The 22,005-nt window shown below is 51.3% G+C and overlaps 1 protein-coding gene across 2 annotated transcripts; it reads left to right on the top strand.

Annotated features, from left to right (window-relative positions):
• The first annotated feature begins 62 nt into the window (after positions 1–62).
• SMPDL3B (sphingomyelin phosphodiesterase acid like 3B) lies at positions 63–21,954 on the top strand. Of its 2 annotated transcripts, XM_074934252.1 has the most exons (8): positions 63–187; positions 8,951–9,164; positions 11,834–11,931; positions 14,726–14,869; positions 15,791–15,963; positions 16,125–16,305; positions 19,896–20,029; positions 21,445–21,954. In XM_074934252.1, exons 1-8 carry the CDS (start codon positions 121–123, stop codon positions 21,823–21,825), a joined length of 1,392 nt encoding a protein of 463 aa, XP_074790353.1. In that variant the 5' UTR covers positions 63–120; the 3' UTR covers positions 21,826–21,954. The 2 variants fall into 2 exon arrangements, with proteins under 2 accessions (XP_074790353.1, XP_074790354.1); XM_074934253.1 differs by lacking the exons at positions 63–187; positions 11,834–11,931 and having other exon boundaries at positions 9,055–9,164; positions 21,445–21,946.
• The last annotated feature ends 51 nt before the right edge of the window (positions 21,955–22,005 follow it).

The raw sequence follows: 22,005 nt of genomic DNA, 5'->3' as shown, positions 1-22,005 counted from the left end.
ACTTCACACATTGCCACAGAGTCAGGTGAGGTAACAACGTCCTGTGATTGGTTCTCTTATCTGCAGCGAAGTGGGTAATTAGTCAGAAGCAGCAGCAGCTGGCAGAGCTCCGTGTCCCAGATGGATTCCTGGAGATTCTTGCTGCTCCTAATGTGCTGCAGGATTGCGACTGCTGCCACCGTCCAAGGTAACAGCCTCCTTGAGCTTCCTGTGGCTGCCTGGTTGCTCTAGACTGGGGGAAAGCCTGCTTCTTCCAAGGGGAGCTTTGCCATAACTTGATTTCTAAACGAAACTTGGCTTGCTCACACCTCTTTAAACAGGCTGCAAGATATGAACATACCCGTGGCTTCTGGGGCAGTGCATGGCTGGCTCTCCTTGCATTCATGAGGTTTATTTCCATCTGGCCACTGACATAAGATTGTGTTGAGACGTCCCCTGCTTCGAGGCACAGGCAGAAAGAATTGGGCTAGGCAGGATGGCAGAGAGCTGGGCCCTGCCCCTGTTACTGGAAAAACATGTCAAACTTAAGAAAAGGCACACTTCTGTACTTGTTCCCTGTGTATCTACTATCCGAGCAACCCCCAAGTTACCCCCAAAGTGACAGAGATTAGGGGGCAAAGGCCTTCTCTGTCCAGTTTGTTCATGTGGTCTATTTGGCAGCACAGTGGGGCTGGTGGCTAAGGCAGCTGATTGTGTGTGTGTGTGTTTTTCACTGGGCAATAAGGGAGAGAATATTTAAAAAAACTGTTTTAAAAACAAACAAGCTATTGGCAGGGTCCTTCGGGCTGGGGGAGAGACCTGGAACAACCTAACTCAGTAATTAGACTGCAAGCTAAGTGTTCCTTTAATTGGGTTGGGTTTAGGCATCATATGTCGACTCCAGCCGATAACAGACACGCACTCTGCCCTGAGGAATGTGAAATCCAAGTGTAGTCGTAACTCAAGAGATGGGGGTAGGGTGGGGGAAGGGATGGCGAGGTGTATAGCTGTGTGTGGTTATGGGACTGCTCTGAATTGCTATGGCCAGTGATGAGCTGCCAAAATCTTAACAACCGGTTCCCTTCTCACCCCATGAGGGGGTCGTGGCCCGCCCTCGCCCCCCGGGACTCCTGCCCCATCCAACCCCCCGCATTCCTTGACGCCCCCCCCTCCCAGGACCCCTGCCCCATTCACCCCGGTCCCCTGACTGCCCCCAGAACCGAGCAGGAGGGTCTTGTGGGCCACCGTAGTGGGTGCCCCCCCGCCCCTAAGAGCCAGAGGGACCTGCCGGGGGGTGAGGTGGGGAGTCCTGGTGGTGCTTACCTGGGGCGGCTCCCAGGAAGCGTCCAGCAGGTCCCTCTGGCTCCTAGCTGGGGGGGAGCATAGCTGGGGGGGAGCATAGCTGGGGGGGAGCAGGGGGAGCGGCCGCTCCCCCCACCGATCACATCAAAAGTGGCGCCTTAGGCGCCGACCCCGTGGGTGCTCTGGGGCTGGAGCACCCATGGGGAGAATTTAGTGGGTGCAGAGCCCCCACCGGCAGCTCCCTGCCCCATGCCCGGCCCCAGCTCACCTCCGCTCCGCCTCCTCCCCTGAACCCACCTCCCCGCTCTGCTTCTCCACCCCACCCCCCCCGCCCCCGGCTTCCCGCGAATCAGCTGTTCAGCGGGAAGCCTGGGAGGGCTGAGAAGCAGGCGGCGACTTCGCGCTCAGGCCCAGGGTGGCGAAGATGAGCTGGGGCGGGAAGCGGTTCCCCTGCACCCACCTCCCTGGGGTTACCTGCTGCGGCGCGGGTGGCCCTCCTCACCCCCCCAGCCCCAGCTCCCCTCCGCTCCGCCTCCCTGGGCCCGAGCGGGAAGCCGCCGCCTGCTTCTCAGCCCCCCGGCTTCCCGCGCAAACAGCTGATTCGCGGGAAGCGGTGCGGGGGGGCAGAGAAGCAGAGTGGGGTGGAGCGTAACTCGGGGCGGAAGCAGAGCAAAGGTAGGCTGGGGGTGGGGCGTGGAGCTGCCGATAGGTGCTCTGCACCCACCAAATTCTCCCCACGGGTGTTCCAGCCCCGGAGTACCCACGGGGTCGGTGCCCAAGGCGCCAATTTTGGCCAGTTGTTACATTTTAGAAGCCCTTTTAGAACCGGTTGTCCCTCGCGGTTCTAAAAGGGTTTCTAAATTTAACAACTGGTTCCAGCGCACCGGCTCCAGCTCACCACTGGCTATGGCCTCCCTGAGAGTGCTTGTTTGTAATCTATAGCTGTATTAAATGCACCTCACAGTTGGAGCTTTAAAGGAGGCAATGCTCCTCGTGCTAAAATTCTGCCCTTCCAAGTGTGAGGCCCCCTGTGTGGTTGCAGTTAAGTCAAGGATCCCTGACCCATTCCAGCTGCACATTCAGCACTGCAGCTCCAGTGAGGAGCAGTATACACTATGCACTATAAGGTGGGTAGAAAGTTGGCTAGATTGTCGGGCTCAACGGGTAATGATCAATGGCTCCATGTCTAGTTGGCAGCCGGTATCAAGTGGAGTGCCCCAAGGGTTGGTCCTGGGGCCGGTTTTGTTCAATATCTTCATTAATGATCTGGAGGATGGTGTGGACTGCACCCTCAGCAAGTTTGCAGATGACACTAAACTGGGAGGAGAGGTAGATACGCTGGAGGGTAGGGATAGGATCCAGAGGGCCCTAGACAAATCGGAGGATTGGGCCAAAAGAAATCTGATGAGGTTCAACAAGGACAAGTACAGAGTCCTGCACTTAGGACGGAAGAATCCAATGCACCGCTACAGACTAGGGACCGAATGGCTAGGCAGCAGTTCTGAAGAAAAGGACTTAGCGGTTACAGTGGATGAGAAGCTGGATATGAGTGAACAGTGTGCCATTGTTGCCAAGAAGGCCAATGGCATTTTGGGCTATATAAGTAGGGGCATTGCCAGCAGATCGAGGGACGTGATCATTCCCCTCTATTTGACATTGGTGAGGCCTCATCTGGAGTACTGTGTCCAGTTTTGGGCCCCACACTACAAGAAGGATGTGGATAAATTGGAGAGAGTCCAGCGAAGGGCAACAAAAATGATTAGGGATCTGGAACACATGACTTATGAGGAGAGGCTGAGGGAACTGGGGATGTTTAGTCTTCAGAAAAGAAGAATGAGGGGGGATTTGATAGCTGCTTTCAACTACCTGAGAGGTGGTTCCAAAGAGGATGGTTCTAGACTATTCTCAGTGGTAGAAGATGACAGGACAAGGAGTAATGGTCTCAAGTTGCAGTGGGGGAGGTTTAGGTTGGATATTAGGAAAAAGTTTTTCACTAGGAGGGTGGTGAAACACTAGAATGCGTTACCTAGGGAGGTGGTGGAATCTCCTTCCTTAGATATTTTTAAGGTCAGGCTTGACAAAGCCCTGGCTGGGATGATTTAATTGAGGATTGGTCCTGCTTTGAGCAGGGGGTTGGACTAGATGACCTCCTGAGGTCCCTTCCAACCCTGATATTCTATGATTCCCCACAACTTGCATCATGCATGGATCCCGGACACAAGTCCATGGTGCATGGCCAGGTTTCTCAGCCAGGGCCGGCTCCTAGTGTTCGAGAAACACTCTGCTTGTATCCTGCCCTGTTGCTAAACAAGTTCACTGAATTGGGGGTCATCTCCCCCCCCCAGCAAATCTGAGTGAGACAGGCCAGAAATTTGCCCTGAGCAGCCAGGGCAGCTGCTAAGGGCAGCCTCTTTCTAGATGATGTTCTGGTGTCCTCTCACTCTGAGGATACCCCTCTGGGGGAGGGGACCCCACTTATTAGGAAGAGACAAGTAATAGTAGTGGGGAATTCAGTTATTAGAAATACAGATAGTTGTGTTTGGATGACCAGGAGAACCGCATGGTGAATTCCCTGCTAGATGCAAAGCTTGAAGATTCTTGAGACATCTAGATAGACTTATGTGCAGTGCTGGGGAGGAGCCAGTGATCATGACATGTAGGTACCAGTGCCATAGGAAAAGGTAGGAGAAAGGTCCTGGAGGCCAAATTTAGGCTGCTAGGAAAGAGATTGAAGTCCAGGACTTCCCTAGTGGTATTCTCTGAAATGCTTCCACTTCCACTCATAGGGCCGGTTAGACAGGCAGCACTGCAAGATCTCAGTGTGTGGGTGAGATGATGGTGTTTAGAGGAGGGGTTTATGTTTATTAGGAACTGGGGAACCTTTAGGGAAAGGAGGAGCACCGAACCACAGGCCTTAACCTGCTGGGTGATGGATGTGCTGCCAACAGAGTAACATGTCACAGTCAGCCCTGCTCCAGCCTGTCAGCCATCCTGGAAATACTGTACACCAGAACTCTGGGGACTCTGCTGCTGCTGGGAAATTGGAATCTCATAAGAACGGCCATACTGGGTCCGACCAGTGGTCCACCTAGCTCAGTAGCCTATCTTCCAATGGTGGCCAGAGCCAGATGCTTCAGGGAGAGTGAACAGAACAGGGCAATTTATCAAGTGATCCGTCCTGTGGTGTCCACTCCCAGAATCTGGCAGTCAGAGGCTTAGGGACACCCACGGCATGGGGCTATGTCCCTGACCATCTTGGATAATAGATATTGATGGACTTATCCTTCATGAACTTCTCTCATTCTTTTTAGAAGCCAGTTATATTTTTGGCCTTTACAACATCCCCTTGGCAACAAGTTTCCCAGGTTGACAGTGCACTCTGTGAAGTACATTCTTTTGTTTGTTTTAAACCTGCTGCCTGTTAATTTCACTGGGTGATCACTGGGTCATATCCTATGTTATGTAATGTGAAGGGATAAATAACGCTTCCTTATTCACTTTCTCCACCCCAGTCATGATTGTATAGACCCCTGTCCTCTCTCCCCTCTGTCGTCTCTTTTCCAAGCTGGACAGTCCCCGTCTTTTTAATCTCTCTTTTCATGTGGAAGCTGTTACACAGCCCTTATGATGTTTTGTTGCCTTTCTCTGTATCTTTTCCAGTTCTAATCTATCTTTTTTTTTTTTTTTTTTTTTTGAGATGGGGCTGACCAGAACTGCATGCAGTATTCAAGATGTGGGCATACCCCTGATTTATATATTGGCATTATGATATTTTCTGTCTTATTTTCTATCCCTTTCCTAATGGTTCCTCACTTTCTGTTAGCTTTTTTTGACTGCCACAGCCTATTGAGCAGATGTTTTCAGAGAACTATTCATGATGACGTTAAGATCTCTTTCTTGAGTGGTAACAGCTAATTTAGACCCCATTGTTTTGTATATATAGCTGGGATTACATTTTCCATTGTGCATTACTACTTTTCATTTATCAATACCAAATTAAATCTGCCATTTCCTTCCCTGGTTACCCACTTTTGTGAGATTTCTTCGTAAATCTTCACAGTCTGCTTTGGATTTAACAATTTTGAGTAATTTGGTATCAGCTGCAACCTTGCCACCTCACTGTTTACCCCTTTTCCAGATCATTTATGAACATGTTGAACAGCACACGTCCCAGGACAGATCATTGGGGGACCCTGGTATTTACCTCTCTCTGCTATGAAAACTGACCATTTATTCCCACTGTTTCGTTCAGCTTTGTCTGTAACCAGTTATGATCCATGAGATGGCCTTCCCTCTTGTCCCCTGCCAAAGGCTCTTGGGCAAAGTAAGGAATCATGGGATATCATCAAAGGCTTTTTGAAAGTCCAAATACACAGTATCCACTGGATCACCCTTATCCCTGTTTTCTGGTCAGTTCAAAGAATTCGAATAGACTGAGGCATGATTTCCATTTACAAAAGTCATGTTGACTCTTCACCAACAAATCGTGTTCATCTATTTGTCTGATCATTCTGTTCTTTACAATAATTTCAACCAATCTACCTGGTACTGAAGCTAGGCTTCCTGGCCTGTAATTGCCAGGTTGCCTCTGGAGCCTTTTTAAAAATCAGCCTTAATTAGCTCTTCTCCAGTCTCCAGAGGCCGATTTAAGGGGTCGGTTACACAGCACAGTTAGCAGTTCTCAGAACCGGCTCCAGGCACCAGCAAAGCAGGCACGTGCTTGGGGAGGCACAATTCCAGGGGCGGCGTCCGGCCCCCCCTTGGGCAGTTGTGCTCTCGGAGCTTGGGGCGGCAAAAAGCCTAGAGCTGGCCCTGGTCGCTCTGCAATTTCATATCTGAGTTCCTTCAGAACCCTCGGGTGAATACATCTGGTCCTGGTGACTTATTACTGTTTATCAATTTGTACCCAAACCTCCTCTATTGACACCGCAATCCAGGACCGTTCCTCAGATTTGTCACCTAAAAAGAACGGCTCAGGTGTGAGACTCTCTGCAGTGAAGACCTATGCAAAGAATTCATTTAGCTTCATCCGCAATGGCCTAGTCTTCCCTGAGTGCTTCTTTGTCTAGTGGCCCCACTGATACACCTAAGATTTTGACTATATTGACTGTACGCTTTCTTTCACATATAGTGCCACTCCCTCACCAGCATGACTTACTCTGTCGTTCCGATATGTTTTGTACCCTGGTGTTACTGTGTCCCATTGATGGTCAGCATTCCACCAAAGTTTCTGTAATGCCTATTATATCAATATCCTCATTTAATGCCAGGCACTCAAGTGCACCCATCATAGTATTTAAACTTCTTGTATCTGTAGACAAGCACTTACAAGATTTGTCAGTCTTGTCTGCCTTTATGTGATGTAGCGATGGGACTTTTTTCAGTTCCTACCTGTACTTTATCAACTTCTATCCTCTCTTTACGAGGATGTAGAGAATCCCCTTTAATAAAACCTCCCCTAAGGGATGTCTCTGTCTGAACCATGTGCTTCTCCACACTCACTAGCTTTTCCCCAGCCCTTAGTTTAAACACACGTCTATGACCTTTTCAATTTTATATGCCACCAGTCTGGTCCTGTTTTGGTTTAGATGGAGCCCATCCTTTCTGAATAGAGGCAGGGTCAGTCAAAAGCTCACCTGTAGCTGATGGAGCCCAGAACTCACTTGCCATCTGCAGTATGACTTAAACCAGAGCTCGGTCCTTTCCGGATACGAGTCTGGGAATGGGGTTCGTGTGCGTGCATAGAGTAGACAAGGGCTCAGCTGCTGCAAGAGCTCAGGGAGTCAGGGAAATGGCTCCCCACAGAGAGAAGATCAAGTCAGAACTAAACTCTTCCCCTGAAATGCTACTCAGCAGACAGCCAGGCCAGGCTAATGTTTTGTAAATGGAGGGCAGGGGCTCCGCTTCACTGCTACAACCAAGAGGAGCAAAAACCAGAAGGGGGCCCATAGAAAGGGGATTGCTGGCTCTATGGCCTGCTCTTCCATTCTCCCACTCCACTAAACTGCAGCTGCTCCTTTGTGGATTCCACTGGGGGATGGGGTCCTGGCTGCAGGAGGTGGGTGTGGCCACGGGGTCAAAAAGCATTGTGGGGCAAAGAGCTTCAGCTCGGAAAGTGCTGGCTTCCCCAGAACCCCCATGTGCAGAGAACACAATAAAGAATTGCAGGAGGAGTCACTTTCTTCCAACACTGAACAAGGAACTTGATTAGCGTAAGGACAACCGTCATCTCCCTGCAGCTGCCTGCCATCTGTCTGTTCCTGCTTCAGCGGGCAGCTCCTGCCTGAAAACTTCCTTGCCCTTGTCTTGCTGCAGATTTTAAAGAAACTGTTCACTCATCCTTGCAGAACCCAGGGCAGCCCTTCCGGGGAAGGGCCCAGCAGAAACGCTGCCAGCTTGACAGCGTCTGTGCCAGCACCTTTAGAGATCTCCCGCTGTTGTGCTGCCAGGGTGGCTGTGCCACCTGCCCAGAGCAGTGGTGACTAGCAGCCCCCGAGCTCCGTCTGCAGGAGGCTCCTCCACAGCGCTGGTGCAGAGGCGTTTGCCAGGTCGGCACTGCCCCCAAAGAAGGGTCGAAGGCACTGCACAGGAGGCTGCAGTTAAGAAAACCCCAAATCCTCTCTGGGTCTCCCACTGACCGAGGGCTTGTTCCACCAACACAGCACCATTCAGCAAAGCCTCTGCCACATTCCTCTCCTGCAGACACCAAGCAACAACAGGGAGATGTCCACAGGGCAGCTTTTCTGTCCTGGGGAGCAAGCCCCATCTCTCCCTCTTCCAGATTGCTCAGTTCAGGAAGGCTCCTTGCTTTGATTCTGACCCTAGCCGTGCTTTAACCCCAGCTGAGATTTAGCTGCCCAAAATCCACGTCCTGCACTCTGGCTTGGCCGGGGTTCTACTAGGGTAGCGTGGCCGCACGCGGGGGTCTGCTTTTGGAAACCGTCACACTGATAGTAATTCTATTAATCATTTGCTTGACTGTAGTATGGGGTCTTATGGTGGAAGTAGAAGCCCCCAACCCTCTCATGATGCAGCACTGCTGAGTTTATTGAAGACGCAAGGCATGCTTAACTTTCAGGTAGGCATTACCTAGGTCAGGGATTGTCCACCCACTGCAGGTACATTGTGGTGTTAGCTCTAACAGACCCTCAGTCTCTGCAGCTGTGTGCACTGAGTGGTTAGTTTGAATTGCACTGCCCAGCAGTGTGTGTTTGGACCGTGCTGTATAGTATTATCTTGTCTGTCTATGGTACTTACTGCACTGATGGAGGCCAGGTATCTGAATACCTAACGCTCTGTACTGTATTTACCCCCGGGACACAGGTCACTGCTATTATCCCCTTGTTACAGATGGGAACTGAGGCTTGGAGAGACTACGTGACTTACCCCAGGTCGCACAGGAAGTCTGTGGCAGAGGAGGGAATTGCAGCCAGGTCTCCCAACTCCCAGGCCAGTGCCCTCCCCACTGAGCCTCTACTGCGGGCTTGGAAGTTATGTCAGTAAACTTCCCACACGGACGCTGGTTTGGGAATACCAGTATCTGCAAAGGGAACGATTCCAATCGAAATCTAGCTGTATAACGCTCTCTGACCTCATGGCTTCCCAGCTGGCACAGCTACTTCCGGTGTTTGATTGCACTGCATGGTGGTGTTTGTTCTGTCTTTGGCAGGTCACTTTTGGCATATCACAGACCTCCATTTGGACCCAGAATACAGCGTGGCAACAGACCCTCTCCAGGTGTGTCCGTCTGCTGGCTCCCAGCCAGTGTCCGATGCAGGCACATGGGGAAATTACATGTGTGATTCTCCTTGGATTCTCATAAACTCCTCCATTTATGCCATGAAGGAGATCCTGCCTGATCCAGACTTCATCCTTTGGACTGGGTAAGGAGTCCATCCATGCATAGCAGTGAAAGATAGGACTTATCATGTGATCATGCCCTATGAATGTTGTGATTAGGTGTCATGTGCAGAAACACTTTGAATTCTACTCACAGTGCACATGAGCACCTTCGGGTAATAGCTGCTACTCTGCAATTAGCAAATGTGTGGCTGCAGAGAGAGCCCCCACTCAGTTACAGAGGAATCTGATCCACTATTGCCAGTCCCAAGTGCTCCCAAATTATAGGAACACAGGCCAGGAAGGGACCTCCCAGGTCATCAGATCTAGTCTCCTTCTATCATCATATCATCCCGTTCATAAACATATCAAGCTCCCTCTTCAAACTAGTAAGGTTTCTCGCTCCCTCTGCTCCTATTGGGAGGCTGTTCCAGAGCCTCATTCCTGTAACGTTTAGAAACCGTCTTCCAATTTCCAGCCTAAATTTATTCATGACCAATTTATACCCATTTGTTGTACCAACATTGTCTTCCAGCTCAAATAGCTCTTGGACCAGATCCTCAAAGGCATTTAAACACCTAACTTGCAGTGGGTGTTAGCCACCTATTTAAAAGGTAAAAGGTATTTACCTTTTAGGATCTGGGCCCTTCTCCCTCCCTGGCATTTACCCCCTAATGTATTTCTAGAGAGCAGTACGGATCCCTTTCAGCCTTCATTTTGCTAGGTTAAACAAGCCAAGCTCTTCTAGTCTCTTGTTGTAACACAGGCTCTCCATTTGCCTGATCATCCTAGTAGCCCTTCTCTGCTCCTGTTCCAGGTTCTTAAACCCATATTTCTTTCTTGAGCGTGGATGACCAGAGCTGCACACAGAATCCCAGATGTCTTGCACAGTGGCATTATGAGTCAACCCCATTTAAATCATGAGACTGGCTTTAAAATAATGTGATTTAGAAGATTATAAAGTTGGGGGGAGTTATATGCAGTCGGTCGTTGAGGGGTCCATAGCCATGAGAGCTAGAAACTTCTGTGTTAAAGAACTGAAAATGGAGATTCCCACATAATCACAGGACTCCAGAAGCTGGGGCTTTAAGAAAAAGACACTGCTTATCCATTTATTTCTCCTAATTATTTGTAGAATGGCCATTTCTGCAGCATGCCTCAGTAGTCCAGAACTCCCAGCAGTGTTGGTAGAAGGTACAGGCTGGGCTGGGACAATGATTAGGGAAGAGTGAACCTCAAAACTGTATTTGGAGGCTATTCTGGGGTCCTGCTACAGTATCCACTTGGGATTTGGACATGCTTGCAATGTGAGACCTGTGCTGAGCTGGGGAGCAAGGGCAGCAGCATCCCAAGACAGAGGAGATATGTGGCCTTGCTCCCAAGCTGCTGCAGCAGCTGCATGCACAATATAGGGGAGACGAGGATAAAGAAGCAGAAGTTGCTGTCCTCACTAATGAAGAAGCTGCTAAATATGGCCAGCCTTTCCCAAGTTCTCCCTTGTGTATCACTGGGGACATTTCAACTACCTAGGAGTAAGGCATGTGTTGCTGTCGGACACTTCTTCTCAGGCAGGAAGGAGTGCTCCTTTGCAGGTTCCTCTGGTTCAAGATAACTAATTCTGGAGCCTTTGGTCGGTATTTAAACAATAGCCTTTATTATAGAAGTGAAACCATCAACACTGGAGTTGTGTTGGTCAGGCAGAGTCACAGTGGGGCAGCCTGGCTAGCAGATATCTCCTGGCCAGATAACACCAGAGAACTGGTAACGTATACAGTATATGTAGTAACAATTGACCAATCATTACAGAGCACGAAGGAGTTATTGTTAATCTATTTACCTAACAACTCAGGAACCTGCTGCTGGCGGAGTCCGACTAGTACCCTGCGCACAAATCATAACCAGACCCCTGCACCTCAGGCCAGGAGTCCCTTCTGCACACAGGCAGTTCCACAGCGGTCACACAGTGGGTACCATGACTGACAGCCCCTAGGCTGCACTCGCTCTCCTGGCCCGATGCCGTTAGCAGAGTCATTGGAGCGCAGAGCTGTGCACTGTTCAAGGCACCAGAAGAAGGTTTTGCAAACAGCTTTGTGCCCCTTGGTATGATGCTAAAGAAGAGTCTGGGAGGCTTGGTTTGAAAAGGAGCTGTTTGACATATGGGGAATGTCATGTCTGCTCTCCGGCAGAACCGGAGGTCCTTCTTGGAGCACCCAGAGAGCAGAGTTGGGAGCCCTTGATTAAAGAGGTGGGAGTTTGCATCTCTAACAAATGGGCTTTTCTCCAGCTGTGCAGGCAGGCAGGTGAGTTACAAACAAAGAGCTTTATTTCCCCTCAGTTAATCAGGGTTTATTCTCTTGGTATGTGTAACTCATAACCTCATGGCATCTTCCAGAAACAACAGAGTATAGCCAGACCCAGATTTCTAATGTAAAAAGAAAAAGCTGAACAAAATGGAACAGACTCTTGCCCTGAACAGTTCCCCAAATGTTCACGTGAAATCACACCCCCATGCTAGGCGTAAGTTACCTACAGGCTGCCTTTTCTATTATGTGTGCAGGTGCTTCCCTGAGACAAGGTGAGTGAGGAAATAGCTTTTACACCTACCCACCTTGACTCTCTAGTGTCCTGGGACTGACACGGTTACCACGACTCTGCATACAGACTCTTCCCTTTCAGACTGCTAGCTGCATGTGATGTTTGTGCTGTTTTCCAGTGACGATACCCCTCATGTCCCCAATGAGAAACTTGGAGAAGAAGTAGTGCTGGAAATAATTGCCAATTTGACTGCTCTGATAAAACAGGTGTTTCCAGGTACGATTCACCTGAGCTGACAAACCAAGAAGGTGGCAGTGCAGAGAATATCTGACCCAGCATCCCACTGGCAGGAAAGACCAGCTCAGCCAGATAGAGATGGCAGATCTAGAGAAGGGGCAGCCATCTAAGGGGTCAAGGAATCTAGCACACTTGGGATATGAGGGCATATTTGTCCCCCTGCCTATGATTTATAAACTCTATGCCTGGGAGGGGTGCAGGGGGTCCAGAACACCCTTATGGTCTCTGATTAGCTTCACTCTTGAAGGGGCAACACACTGCAAGGGGGAAGTTTGGAATAGCAGCAGCCTTTGAATAATTCATGGTGGAAAAAACCATTGGAAACCTCCTCTCCTGCTTGAACATCTCAGCAATGGGGAGAAGGAATTATCCCAACACTGGGGCTGGACCCACCAGATCAGTGGAGAGATGCTGGCCTAGCACTGGAATGCCCCAGCAAAGTACATCAAGCCCATAATTGAACTGTGTCTATGGGAAAACCAAACGTGGATCATTCCTCGGAGGGGCCACGGCTGCCCACTTGAGAAACCTAGTGCAAAAGGAAAGGAGGACTTGTGGCACCTTAGAGACTAACAAATTTATTTGAGCATAAGCTTTTGTGGGCTACAGCTCACTTCATCGGATGCATGCAGTGGAAAATACAGTGGGGAGATTTTATATAAACGGAGAACATGAAACAATGGGTGTTGCCATACACACTGTAACAAGAGTGATCAGGTAAGGTGAGCTATTACCAGCAGGAGAGAAAAAAACAAAAACCTTTTGTAGTGATGATCAAGATGGGCCATTTCCAGCAGTTGACAAGAACGTGTGAGGAACGGGGGGGGGGGGGGAATAAACATGGAGAAATAGTTTTACTTTGTGTAATGACACATCCACTCCCAGTCTTTATTCAAGCCTAAGTTAATGGTGTCCAGTTTGCAAATTAATTCCAATTCAGCAGTCTCTCGTTGGAGTCTGTTTTTTGAAGCTTTTTTTTGTTGAAGAATTGCCACTTTTAGGTCTGTAATCGAGAGACCACAGAGATTGAAGTGTTCTCCGACTGGTTTTTGAATGTTATAATTCTTGATGTCTGATTTGTGTCCATTTATTCTTTTACGTAGAGACTGTCCGGTTTGGCCAATGTACATGGCAGAGGGGCATTGCTGGCACATGATGGCATAGATCACATTGGTAGATGTGCAGGTGAACGAGCCTCTGATAGCGTGGCTGATGTGATTAGGCCCTATGATTGTGTCCCTTGAATAGATATGTGGACACAGTTGGCAATGGGCTTTATGCAAGGATAGGTTCCTGGGTTAGTGTTTTTGTTGTGTGTGGTGTATGGTTGCTGGTGAGTATTTGCTTCAGGTTGGGGGGCTGTCTAATCCCATCAGCCACACTATCAGAGGCTCGTTCACCTGCACATCCACCAATGTGATATATGCCGTCATGTGCCAGCAATGCCCCTCTGCCATGTACATTGGTCAAACTGGACAGTCTCTACGTAAAAGAATAAATGGACACAAATCAGACGTCAAGAATTATAACATTCATTTCCCCATGTTTATTTCTCTCCCCCCTCCCCCGCCCCCCGCCATCCACTGTTCCTGAGACATTCTTGTCAACTGCTGGAAATGGCCCACCTTGATTATCACTACAAAAGGTCCCCCCCACCCCCGCTCTCCTGCTGGTAATAGCTCACCTTACCTAATCACTCTCGTTACAGTGTGTATGGTAACACCCATTGTTTCATGTTCTCTGTGTATATAAATCTCCCCACTGTATTTTCCACTGAATGCATCCGATGAAGTGAGCTGTAGCTCACAAAAGCTTATGCTCAAATAAATTTGTTCGTCTCTAAGGTGCCACAAGAACTCTTTTTCTTTTTACGAATACAGACTAACACGGCTGTTACTCTGAAACCGGTCTAGTGCAAAAGGCCCCCTCCTGAGTGAGTGTCTCTCCAGTGCTCCTGCAGGGGTGAGATACGCACAGCATGGAGTCAGTCAGCATTTCCCACAGCTGACTGCAACTGTTGCCGGGCTGCGGCTCTGGAAACTGGCAGCTTCCATTTGCCCGCAAATGCCCACCCTGAACAGCTCCTCGCTGGGGGCTCACCCGACAGTCCCCCCCCAAGTGCTCGCCCTGAACAGCTCCTCACCGGGGGCTCACCCGACAGTCCCCTCCCCCCCCCCCGAGTGCTCACCCTAAGCACTCCCTATCCCCTTTGTGCTCACTCTAAGTCACTCACTATAAATGGCTCCCCAGGTGCTGACTTTAAGCAGTTCCTCAAGTGCCCCCCTAAACAGCTCCTCCCCAAGGACTGACCTGCACAATTCCTCCCTAGACTCTACTTAAAGCCCTCAAAATAGCCCTTCATTGGGATGTGTTGGCCCTCTGTCCGGGGGTGGGGGGCAGGGTTTCTCTCCCTAGGTTTGCTACAGGTATTTTGGTGGAGCTGCAGCAGTTCAGAACACCACAGGTGTCCCCAGTGCAGATGTCTCCATGCACGAGAGGGGAATTCACTCCAAACCCTGTCCAGTCCAGGCCTCAGGCTGCTCACAAGGGGCCTATTAGCGTTTTTGTTCCCCAGCCGCTCGGCTGAGACCACCATGTTGGATGGGAATGTCATTCAGCCATTCCTGTCCTGCGAAGGGGTGACCTAGCATTGACGGACCCCATATCCTCTTGCCCTACCCCAGAGCCATTCTGTCCTCTCCCTTAACTCTCTTGCACTCCAGCACCAAAACAGGCCACAAGTTCCTTCATGTTTTCTCTTGATTTTCTCCAGGCACTAAAGTCTATCCTGCGATGGGCAATCATGACTTCCATCCCAAGAACCAGTTCCCAGCTGAGACGCACAGGATCTACAACGCCACAGCAGAACTGTGGCGCTCATGGCTCAGCAGCGCCTCCATCCCGACATTCAAAGCAGGCATGCCCGTCATTCCGGCACGGCTAGCTCCCGCTGTCTGCACTGCTGGGGGAAGAAGGCGGAGGAATCCCCAGTGACATGCTGCCCATGCAATGCTGCCCTCTACAGATAGGGCAGTTTTGGGCATATCTGCAGCTAGAGGAAGGGCCCTAGCAATGGGCTGCCAACCTGGTGCCACTCACCAGCTCTGAATTCACTTACACATGAGAAAAGGAAAGATGGTTCCTTGTACCTCAATCTCTCCTGCTTTCTCACAGTTGCACGAGAAGGGTGGCCTAGGAGTGTCCCTTGTAGTACAGAAGATGTAGGACTGGGCTGTAATGAATATGAGGGTCTGAGGCTGTTGGACTCAGACAGAGCCCGTGGTTCTTGCTGGCTCTCCAGCTCCTGGACTGACTTGCGCGGATTGCGCAGATCACCACTCAGAGCCTCCCTTAATCCTGGTCTGACATAAGCAGCCGTGGGTGGAAGTGCTGGTTACACTAGAGCCATAGACTGCCCTGAAATAATTTTACTCCAGATGAATGTGTCCTCCTTGAACAGGAACAAAGGATGCATTTACAAACTCCCAGACATGCAGGAGAGCGGTGGGCTGGGACACTCTGAGCTTCTTTATAAAACCTTTCCCATCATTGCATGACCAGCACTTCAGCTGCATGGCTGGAAGCAGCTCTGGGAGCACTGATGCAGGCAGGGCTCTAGGAAGCCTCTGGTCTGCTAACCATCATCCGCTAACCCTGCTCAGATCAGGTCCACAGCACATGGTGTTCAATGTGCTGGCAGCCGTGCCCAGACTAGGGCCCCCATCATAGCTATCACCATGGAGCTGAATCTGAGGTAGAAACAGGAGGGGAATTTGGGGCACAAAAGCCAGCAAATGTTGTACCATCAGGTCCTTCTCCTGCTGGTTGTGTTTTGCAGGCGCTTTCTACAGCGAGAAGCTGCTTGGTCCCAATACCAAAGGACGAATGATTGTCCTCAACACCAATCTGTACTATGATAGCAATAATCAGACAGCTGGCTTGGAGGACCCTGGTGGGCAGTTCCAGTGGCTGGAAGATGTGCTGACCAATGCATCAAAAGCAGAAGAAATGGTAAAACTGTTTCCTTCTTGACTTCTCCCACCCTGGAATGTCCCTCCTGGAAGCCCCTTCTGCTGCTGAGCTCCTCCTTAGTCTAGAAACCCTGGAGAGCCTCTACTCTGCTTGGAAGCATGCACTCAGTCTGTACTCAGCCCGGCTCTTTTCTGTTGTAGGTCTACATTGTGGGGCACATCCCGCCTGGCTTCTTTGAGAAGAAGCAGAGCAAATCCTGGTTCCGGAAGCACTTTAACAAACGCTATACAGAGATCGTGCAGCAGCACCATGCAGTGATAGCTGCCCAGTTCTTTGGGCACCATCACACTGACAGCTTTCGGATGTTTTACAGCAATGGAGGTACCGTTCCTTGGCCTGGTCTGAGCCATTCACCCACAGCCCCGTCCACTCCAGGAGAACATCCCATTACTGAACATGGTTCTCGGTGACCGTTCCCCAAATGCTATTGAAATGAGTCCAAATGCTAGGAAAGACTTGTTCTGCATCACACTTTCTGAAATTGAATGGACGGTGGTTTGGTCCGGTCTATTCTAGCACATAGACTTGTCAGTACCAAATCAGGGGACCCTTTGCTGAAAACCGCTGTCACCATGATGTGGCAAGACCTGTAAGCCTGCCGGTGTTACTGTTGGCGAGTCTTCCTGCCTCCCAGCACTGTGCAGTGCCAGAGTGCACTGCCCCACTGACGCTGGTGACTGTCCTCCAGGCACTCCGTCCCCACCTGCTGAGGCCCTATGGGGTAGCGGCACAGATCTTTCCAGCCCGCGTAACTCACTGGTCAGTGTCTGCCATGGAGCTCTCTGAGTGGGAGCCACAGACAGGGCTGGATTAACTCTCCTGTGGGCCTGGGGCTATGAGATTTTGTGGGACCCTTGTGTAACCCTTCTGCCCATCAGAGTTGGCAGCAACAAGGGCCGGGTTCAATATCTAGGGGATCCATTCCAATAACACAATGCAAACCGGCTCGAGCCCCCACCCAGTGACCTGGGACAAATATATACCACCCCCGCTGGGCACCTCCAAGAGGCAATACTTCCCCTCTCGCAAGCACATAGTCTGAGTGTAGCAAAAAGCCTTTTAATAACAGAGAGAAACAATGTGGCATTATGTTGGGGAAACACCACCAACAGGATTCATAACACAACCCATGAGCAAAAAAACCACCCCAAGCAAATTGGGGCATGCCCCTTTCCCTCGGGTTCTTGAGTCCCAGCACCCAAACGTCTCTTGAGTCCAGCAATCCACGAATCACCCAAAGTCCAAAAAGTCCAGCCCCAGAGTTCAAAAGTTCATCTGCATAGTGTTACTCCCCAGTCTGGCTAAAATGTGCCTGTGTGTGGGGAAAAGGGGCAAGGGGCACCTTACGTGTCCTGAAGCTGACTGCCCCACAGGGCTCTGCTCTGCTACGCTGTCTCACGAACGGCTCTGCTCCACCACGACCGGCTCCGCTCTGCACCGCTCGCCGTCTCACAAACAGCTCTGCTCAGCTCGCCGTCTCACGAACACACCGCTGTCTCACGAACAGCTCCACTCCACCACGACCGGCTCTGCTCTGCACCGCTCGCTGTCTCAAGAACAGCTCTGCTCAGCTGGCTGTCTCATGAATGGCTCCGCTCTGCACAGCTCGCCATCTCACGAACACACCGCTGTCTCACAGACAGCTCCGCTCCACCACGACTGGCTCCACTCCGCACAGCTCGCCGTCTCACAAACAGTTCTGCTCAGCTCGCCGTCTCACAAACACACCGCTGCACTCTAGATCTTCCGGCTCCCCACTACTTGACACAGTGCTCAGTGATTTCAGCTCTTAGTGATTTCAGCTCATAGTAGTGGGGGCCTTAGTGCTGGTGCACCTTAAGGCCAAAGTGAATGCAGCATAGTACCTGTAGCAAGACTCTTAATAGACCCAAAATTAGCTCTGACATTCCACAGTGGAGAGAGACAGAGGTGCAATTGGTGCTTCAGGCCCTCACAAAGGGGCCCATACCACCAGGCACTAATACCTGTCTCATGTCTCTCTCAATTCACACAGTTTTGGAACCCTTGCCTAGCGAGTGCTACTTAGTTGATGGTGAGTCCCTCCATCATAGCAAAAGGCCAAGTACAGTTCCAAGCACAGTTCCCAGAATCAGGGTAATAACAATTTATTCTTCCTGCCCCAATAACAGAGACACTGGGGATCCCACAGCAGCCGAAGTGACCATTTGGGCAGCTATGGCCTCAGTCTAGGCGGCGTGGGTGTGCCTATGCAAATGAGATCAGCCCCTGAAGTTTTTTTTTCCACAACTTGCCACACCTCACCACCAGATGTCAGGGTGGAGCTCATCCTGACACTGCTTACACTTGTATACAAGTCTTTTTCCTAATTTAAAACAAAATGATCACAATTATGGCATTGAGGCTATTAACGCTATACTAAACTTATCTGTTAATTAACATAATGTCATTCAGTGGTTACATTTCAGTCTTAAAACATGTAGAACATAGTTAATTCAAAATAGGCGGCTACTTATCTTAGAACAGCTGTTATATTAGTTCCTTTCTGGGAGGGAGTTTGGTTGCAGGAGGGGGCTCTGGGCTGAGGCAGAGTGTTGGGGTGCAGGAGAGGGTGCGGGCTCTGGGAGGGAGTTGGGTGCAGGAGAGGAGTCTGACCTGGGGCAGGGTGCAGGAAAGGGTGAGGGGTGCGGGCTCTGGGAGGGAGTTGGGTGCAGGAGGGGAGTCTGACCTGGGGCGGGGGGGCGGGCTCTGGGAGGGAGTTGGGTACAGGAGGGGAGTCTGACCTGGGGCGGGGTGCAGGAGAGGGTGAGGGGTGCGGGCTCTGGGAGGGAGTTGGGTACAGGAGGGGAGTCTGACCTGGGGCGGGGGGGCGGGGTGCAGGAGAGGGTGAGGGGTGTGGGCTCTGGGAGGGAGTTGGGTACAGGAGGGGAGTCTGACCTGGGGCGGGGGGGCGGGAGAGGGTGAGGGGTGCGGCTCTGGGAGGGAGTTGGGTGCAGGAGGGGAGTCTGACCTGGGGCAGGGGGTTGGGGTGTGAGGTGCAGGCGCTTACCACAGGCAGCTCCCAGCCAGCGGTGCAGCAGGGCTCAGGCAGGCAGCCTGCCATAGCCCCACACCGCTCCCGGAAGTGGCCGGCTGCTGGCACGTCTCTGCATATCCCTGGGGGGAGGGGGACAGCGTGTCTCCATGCGCTGCCCGCGCCTGCAAGTGCAGCCCCCGCAGCTCCCATTGGCCGGGAACTGGCCAATGGGAGCTGCGGGGACGGTGCTGTGGGTGGAGGCAGTGCGCGGAGCCTCCTCCCGCCCCCGTGCCAGGGGCCACAGAGACGTGCCAGCAGCCGGCCGCTTCCGGGAGCGGCGTGGGGCTATGGCAGGCTGCCTGCCTGAGCCCTGCTGTGCTGCTGGACTTTTAGTGGCCTGGAGATTGCAATTGACTGGCAGAAGCTCCAGGATGGACCAGTCGATCACGATCGACGGGTTGGTGACCACTGCATTGTATATAATTATGGATTTTTGTGGGGGGCCCTGGGCTACAGCCCCTAAAACCCCTGCGTTAGTCCGGCCCTGGCCACAGAGGATGTGAAGCTGTTGCAACCCGTAGCTGCAGAGCCTGATTCTTTAGCTCAGGCTGTAGAGAGTTGTGCTTTTAGCTGGGGAGGGCCCCAGTTCAACCCTGGTGTCAGCCCGGATGTTGGGGAGGGCCCCAGTTCAACCCTGGTGTCAGCCCGGATGTTGGCGGCCGCTCATGCACCGTGATGTCATCAGGCGCCATTAGGAGCGGATTCACAAACCCCACTGACACGTGGTCGAGGGAAGTGGGGCAGGCAGCAGCGTCACAGATAGTTACCGATGCCAAGCACCGGGGTTGTAGCTGGACTGGGCCTGACGCAGGCAGGGCGTTCACTCACACACGCTTTGTTTTGCCTTTCCATTCAGGTTCCCCAATCGCCGCCATGTTCTTAGCCCCAGGAGTGACTCCCTGGAAAACAACGCTACCCGGAGTGCACAACGGTGCCAACAACCCTGGGATCCGAGTCTTTGACTATGACCGAGGCACCCTGCAAGTGAAGGTGGGAGATGCCCCCACACTGCATGGTCTGTCCCCTTGGGGCGTGACTGCAACAGCCCAGGGGCTGCTCACCCAATACCTCCACATTGCTCTAATAAATCAGACCCAGAGGTAATCTAAGGCCAAAGGGAGAGAGGCAGGGGCAAAATATTCCAGTGTCACAGTGCACGTGAAGGTTTGATTCAGTAGGACAATGGCAGTAAGTTCCAGGGAGCTTGGGAAGGTGATGTGGGTGTAGCAAGCTGCTGGGATCAGAGCCCCCCAGGGCAGTGCAGGATTGGTCCTCCCAGTTTATTCTGCAGGCCCTTACCCAGTCTGGTTTTAAATATCCCTAGCAATGGGGCTTCCAGCACTTCCATTTGGGGAATAAAATCACAGCTGACTAGAGCTCACATGCAAGACTCTAGTTCCCATACAGAATATGGTTTAGGTCTGATCTACACTGTGAATGGGACCCGTACTGTAACCGGATCAGGGAATAGCTGTGTTGTAGCGGGGGCCCCTGACTCAGTTATCTGTGCTACCTGGAAAGGCGAAAATGTGCTTGTGCCCTTCTTTGCTTCTTTACAGTGAATAAGGAAGGCCCGACAGTATCATTTTTATAAACTCTTCTGTTTGGTCCATTAGAAATGCAACGTTTATTTGTCCTGGAAGATTCTCTGGAAGCCTGGAGAACTAGTCAAGGAGAGATCTCAGGAGTGCAGAGAGTGAATGCTGGGAGACAGAGCAGCAGGGGTTTTAACCAGACTGTTTAAAGCTCTGCTTTTGCCTTGATTTTATTAACACCCGGTAACTTTGCTGAGCAATGAACAGTTTAGCGAAAGGCAGCCTTTAGTAAAGAGTCAGTCCCCCATCTCCTCCAGGAAGGGCTCATACTTACAGTAACCCTGCACCCTCCCCCATGCCCCCCTGCAAAGCGCCACAAGCCTCATATTTCTGTGGTAAAAACAAACACCCCAAGCGCCCTGCCAGCCCTTCTCCATCCAGCATAAAGATGCAAACTGGGGCACAAATCCAGTTTGGTCAAACTCTTTTAAAGCTGGCCCTTCAGGGTACTCAGGCTTGAGATACCTTTAACCTGGGCCCCATTAACAGCCCTTTGCACATGGCCTGTTACTTGATGGGATAAAGCCCCCAGCATGAGGGCCGGACCCCCAAGCAGAGCCAACATCCAGCCAGAACTGTCCTGCTGGAATTGGCCAGAGCTTGCCAGACGCCTGCTCACCACTGACCAGGCGGCTGGTGTCTCTTCCACGCTGGTTTGGCATGGTTGGAAGTGCCCCACACCAGCAGCAGTGATGGGGAAGCTGCTGAAGCCCAGCCCCATCGCAGCCCTGGCCGAACTGGTCGCTCCCCGTGTTGTTTCTGTGCTCGGTTGCCCCAACACTCCTCTTGGTCTCCTCTTTCTCGCTGCAGGAGGTAGTGACTTATTATTTAAACCTAACTCATGCTAACCTGGTGGCCCCAAGATGGGAGAGAGAGTATCGGCTGACTGAAGCCTTCCAGGTCCCTGACGGGTCAGCGCGCTCCATGCACATGGTGCTGGAGAAGATATCAAAGGACAAGAACTACTTACAGCAGTACTACCAGTTTAACTCAGTCAAGTATGACCTCACAGCGTGTGACGAGAGCTGCCAGACTGATCATGTCTGTGCTATCAGGGAAGTTGATTTTCTAAAATACGAAGAATGCATTAAAGCCAGGAGCTTCACAGCTGTATCCTCTCTGCCAGCAAAACCCCTTTTATTCCTCTGCTCGCTGCTGGGCCTCCTCCGCTTCCAAGGGCACCTCTGGTGACTCTGCCTAGGTGGAGCCCCAGCTCTGTGCAAACAGAGAATGCAGCCCACACATCAACATCAGCAAATGCCTCAGGGGGTGGAATTTACTCCAGAAGAGCATGAAATCTGTTTTTATTCCAGGGGTTTTATGACATGACTTTGACCCCTTCTAATAAAGATTGTTGGGTTTGGAAGGGAT

This window comes from Natator depressus, chromosome 19, assembly GCF_965152275.1.
Source record: "Natator depressus isolate rNatDep1 chromosome 19, rNatDep2.hap1, whole genome shotgun sequence".
NCBI lineage: Eukaryota > Metazoa > Chordata > Testudines > Cheloniidae > Natator > Natator depressus.
Note: the sequence above shows the minus strand (reverse complement) of the source record. Positions and strands in the feature narration are given on the sequence as shown.

Bases quoted from the DNA above. Each gene is read 5' to 3' on its own strand.
- SMPDL3B (XM_074934252.1), top strand. From the start codon at position 121: ATGGATTCCTGGAGATTCTTGCTGCTCCTAATGTGCTGCAGGATTGCG. The intron at 188-8,950 runs GTAACAGCCTCC...TGTCTTTGGCAG, and splicing joins GACTGCTGCCACCGTCCAAG to GTCACTTTTGGCATATCACA. The intron at 11,932-14,725 runs GTACGATTCACC...GATTTTCTCCAG, and splicing joins GATAAAACAGGTGTTTCCAG to GCACTAAAGTCTATCCTGCG.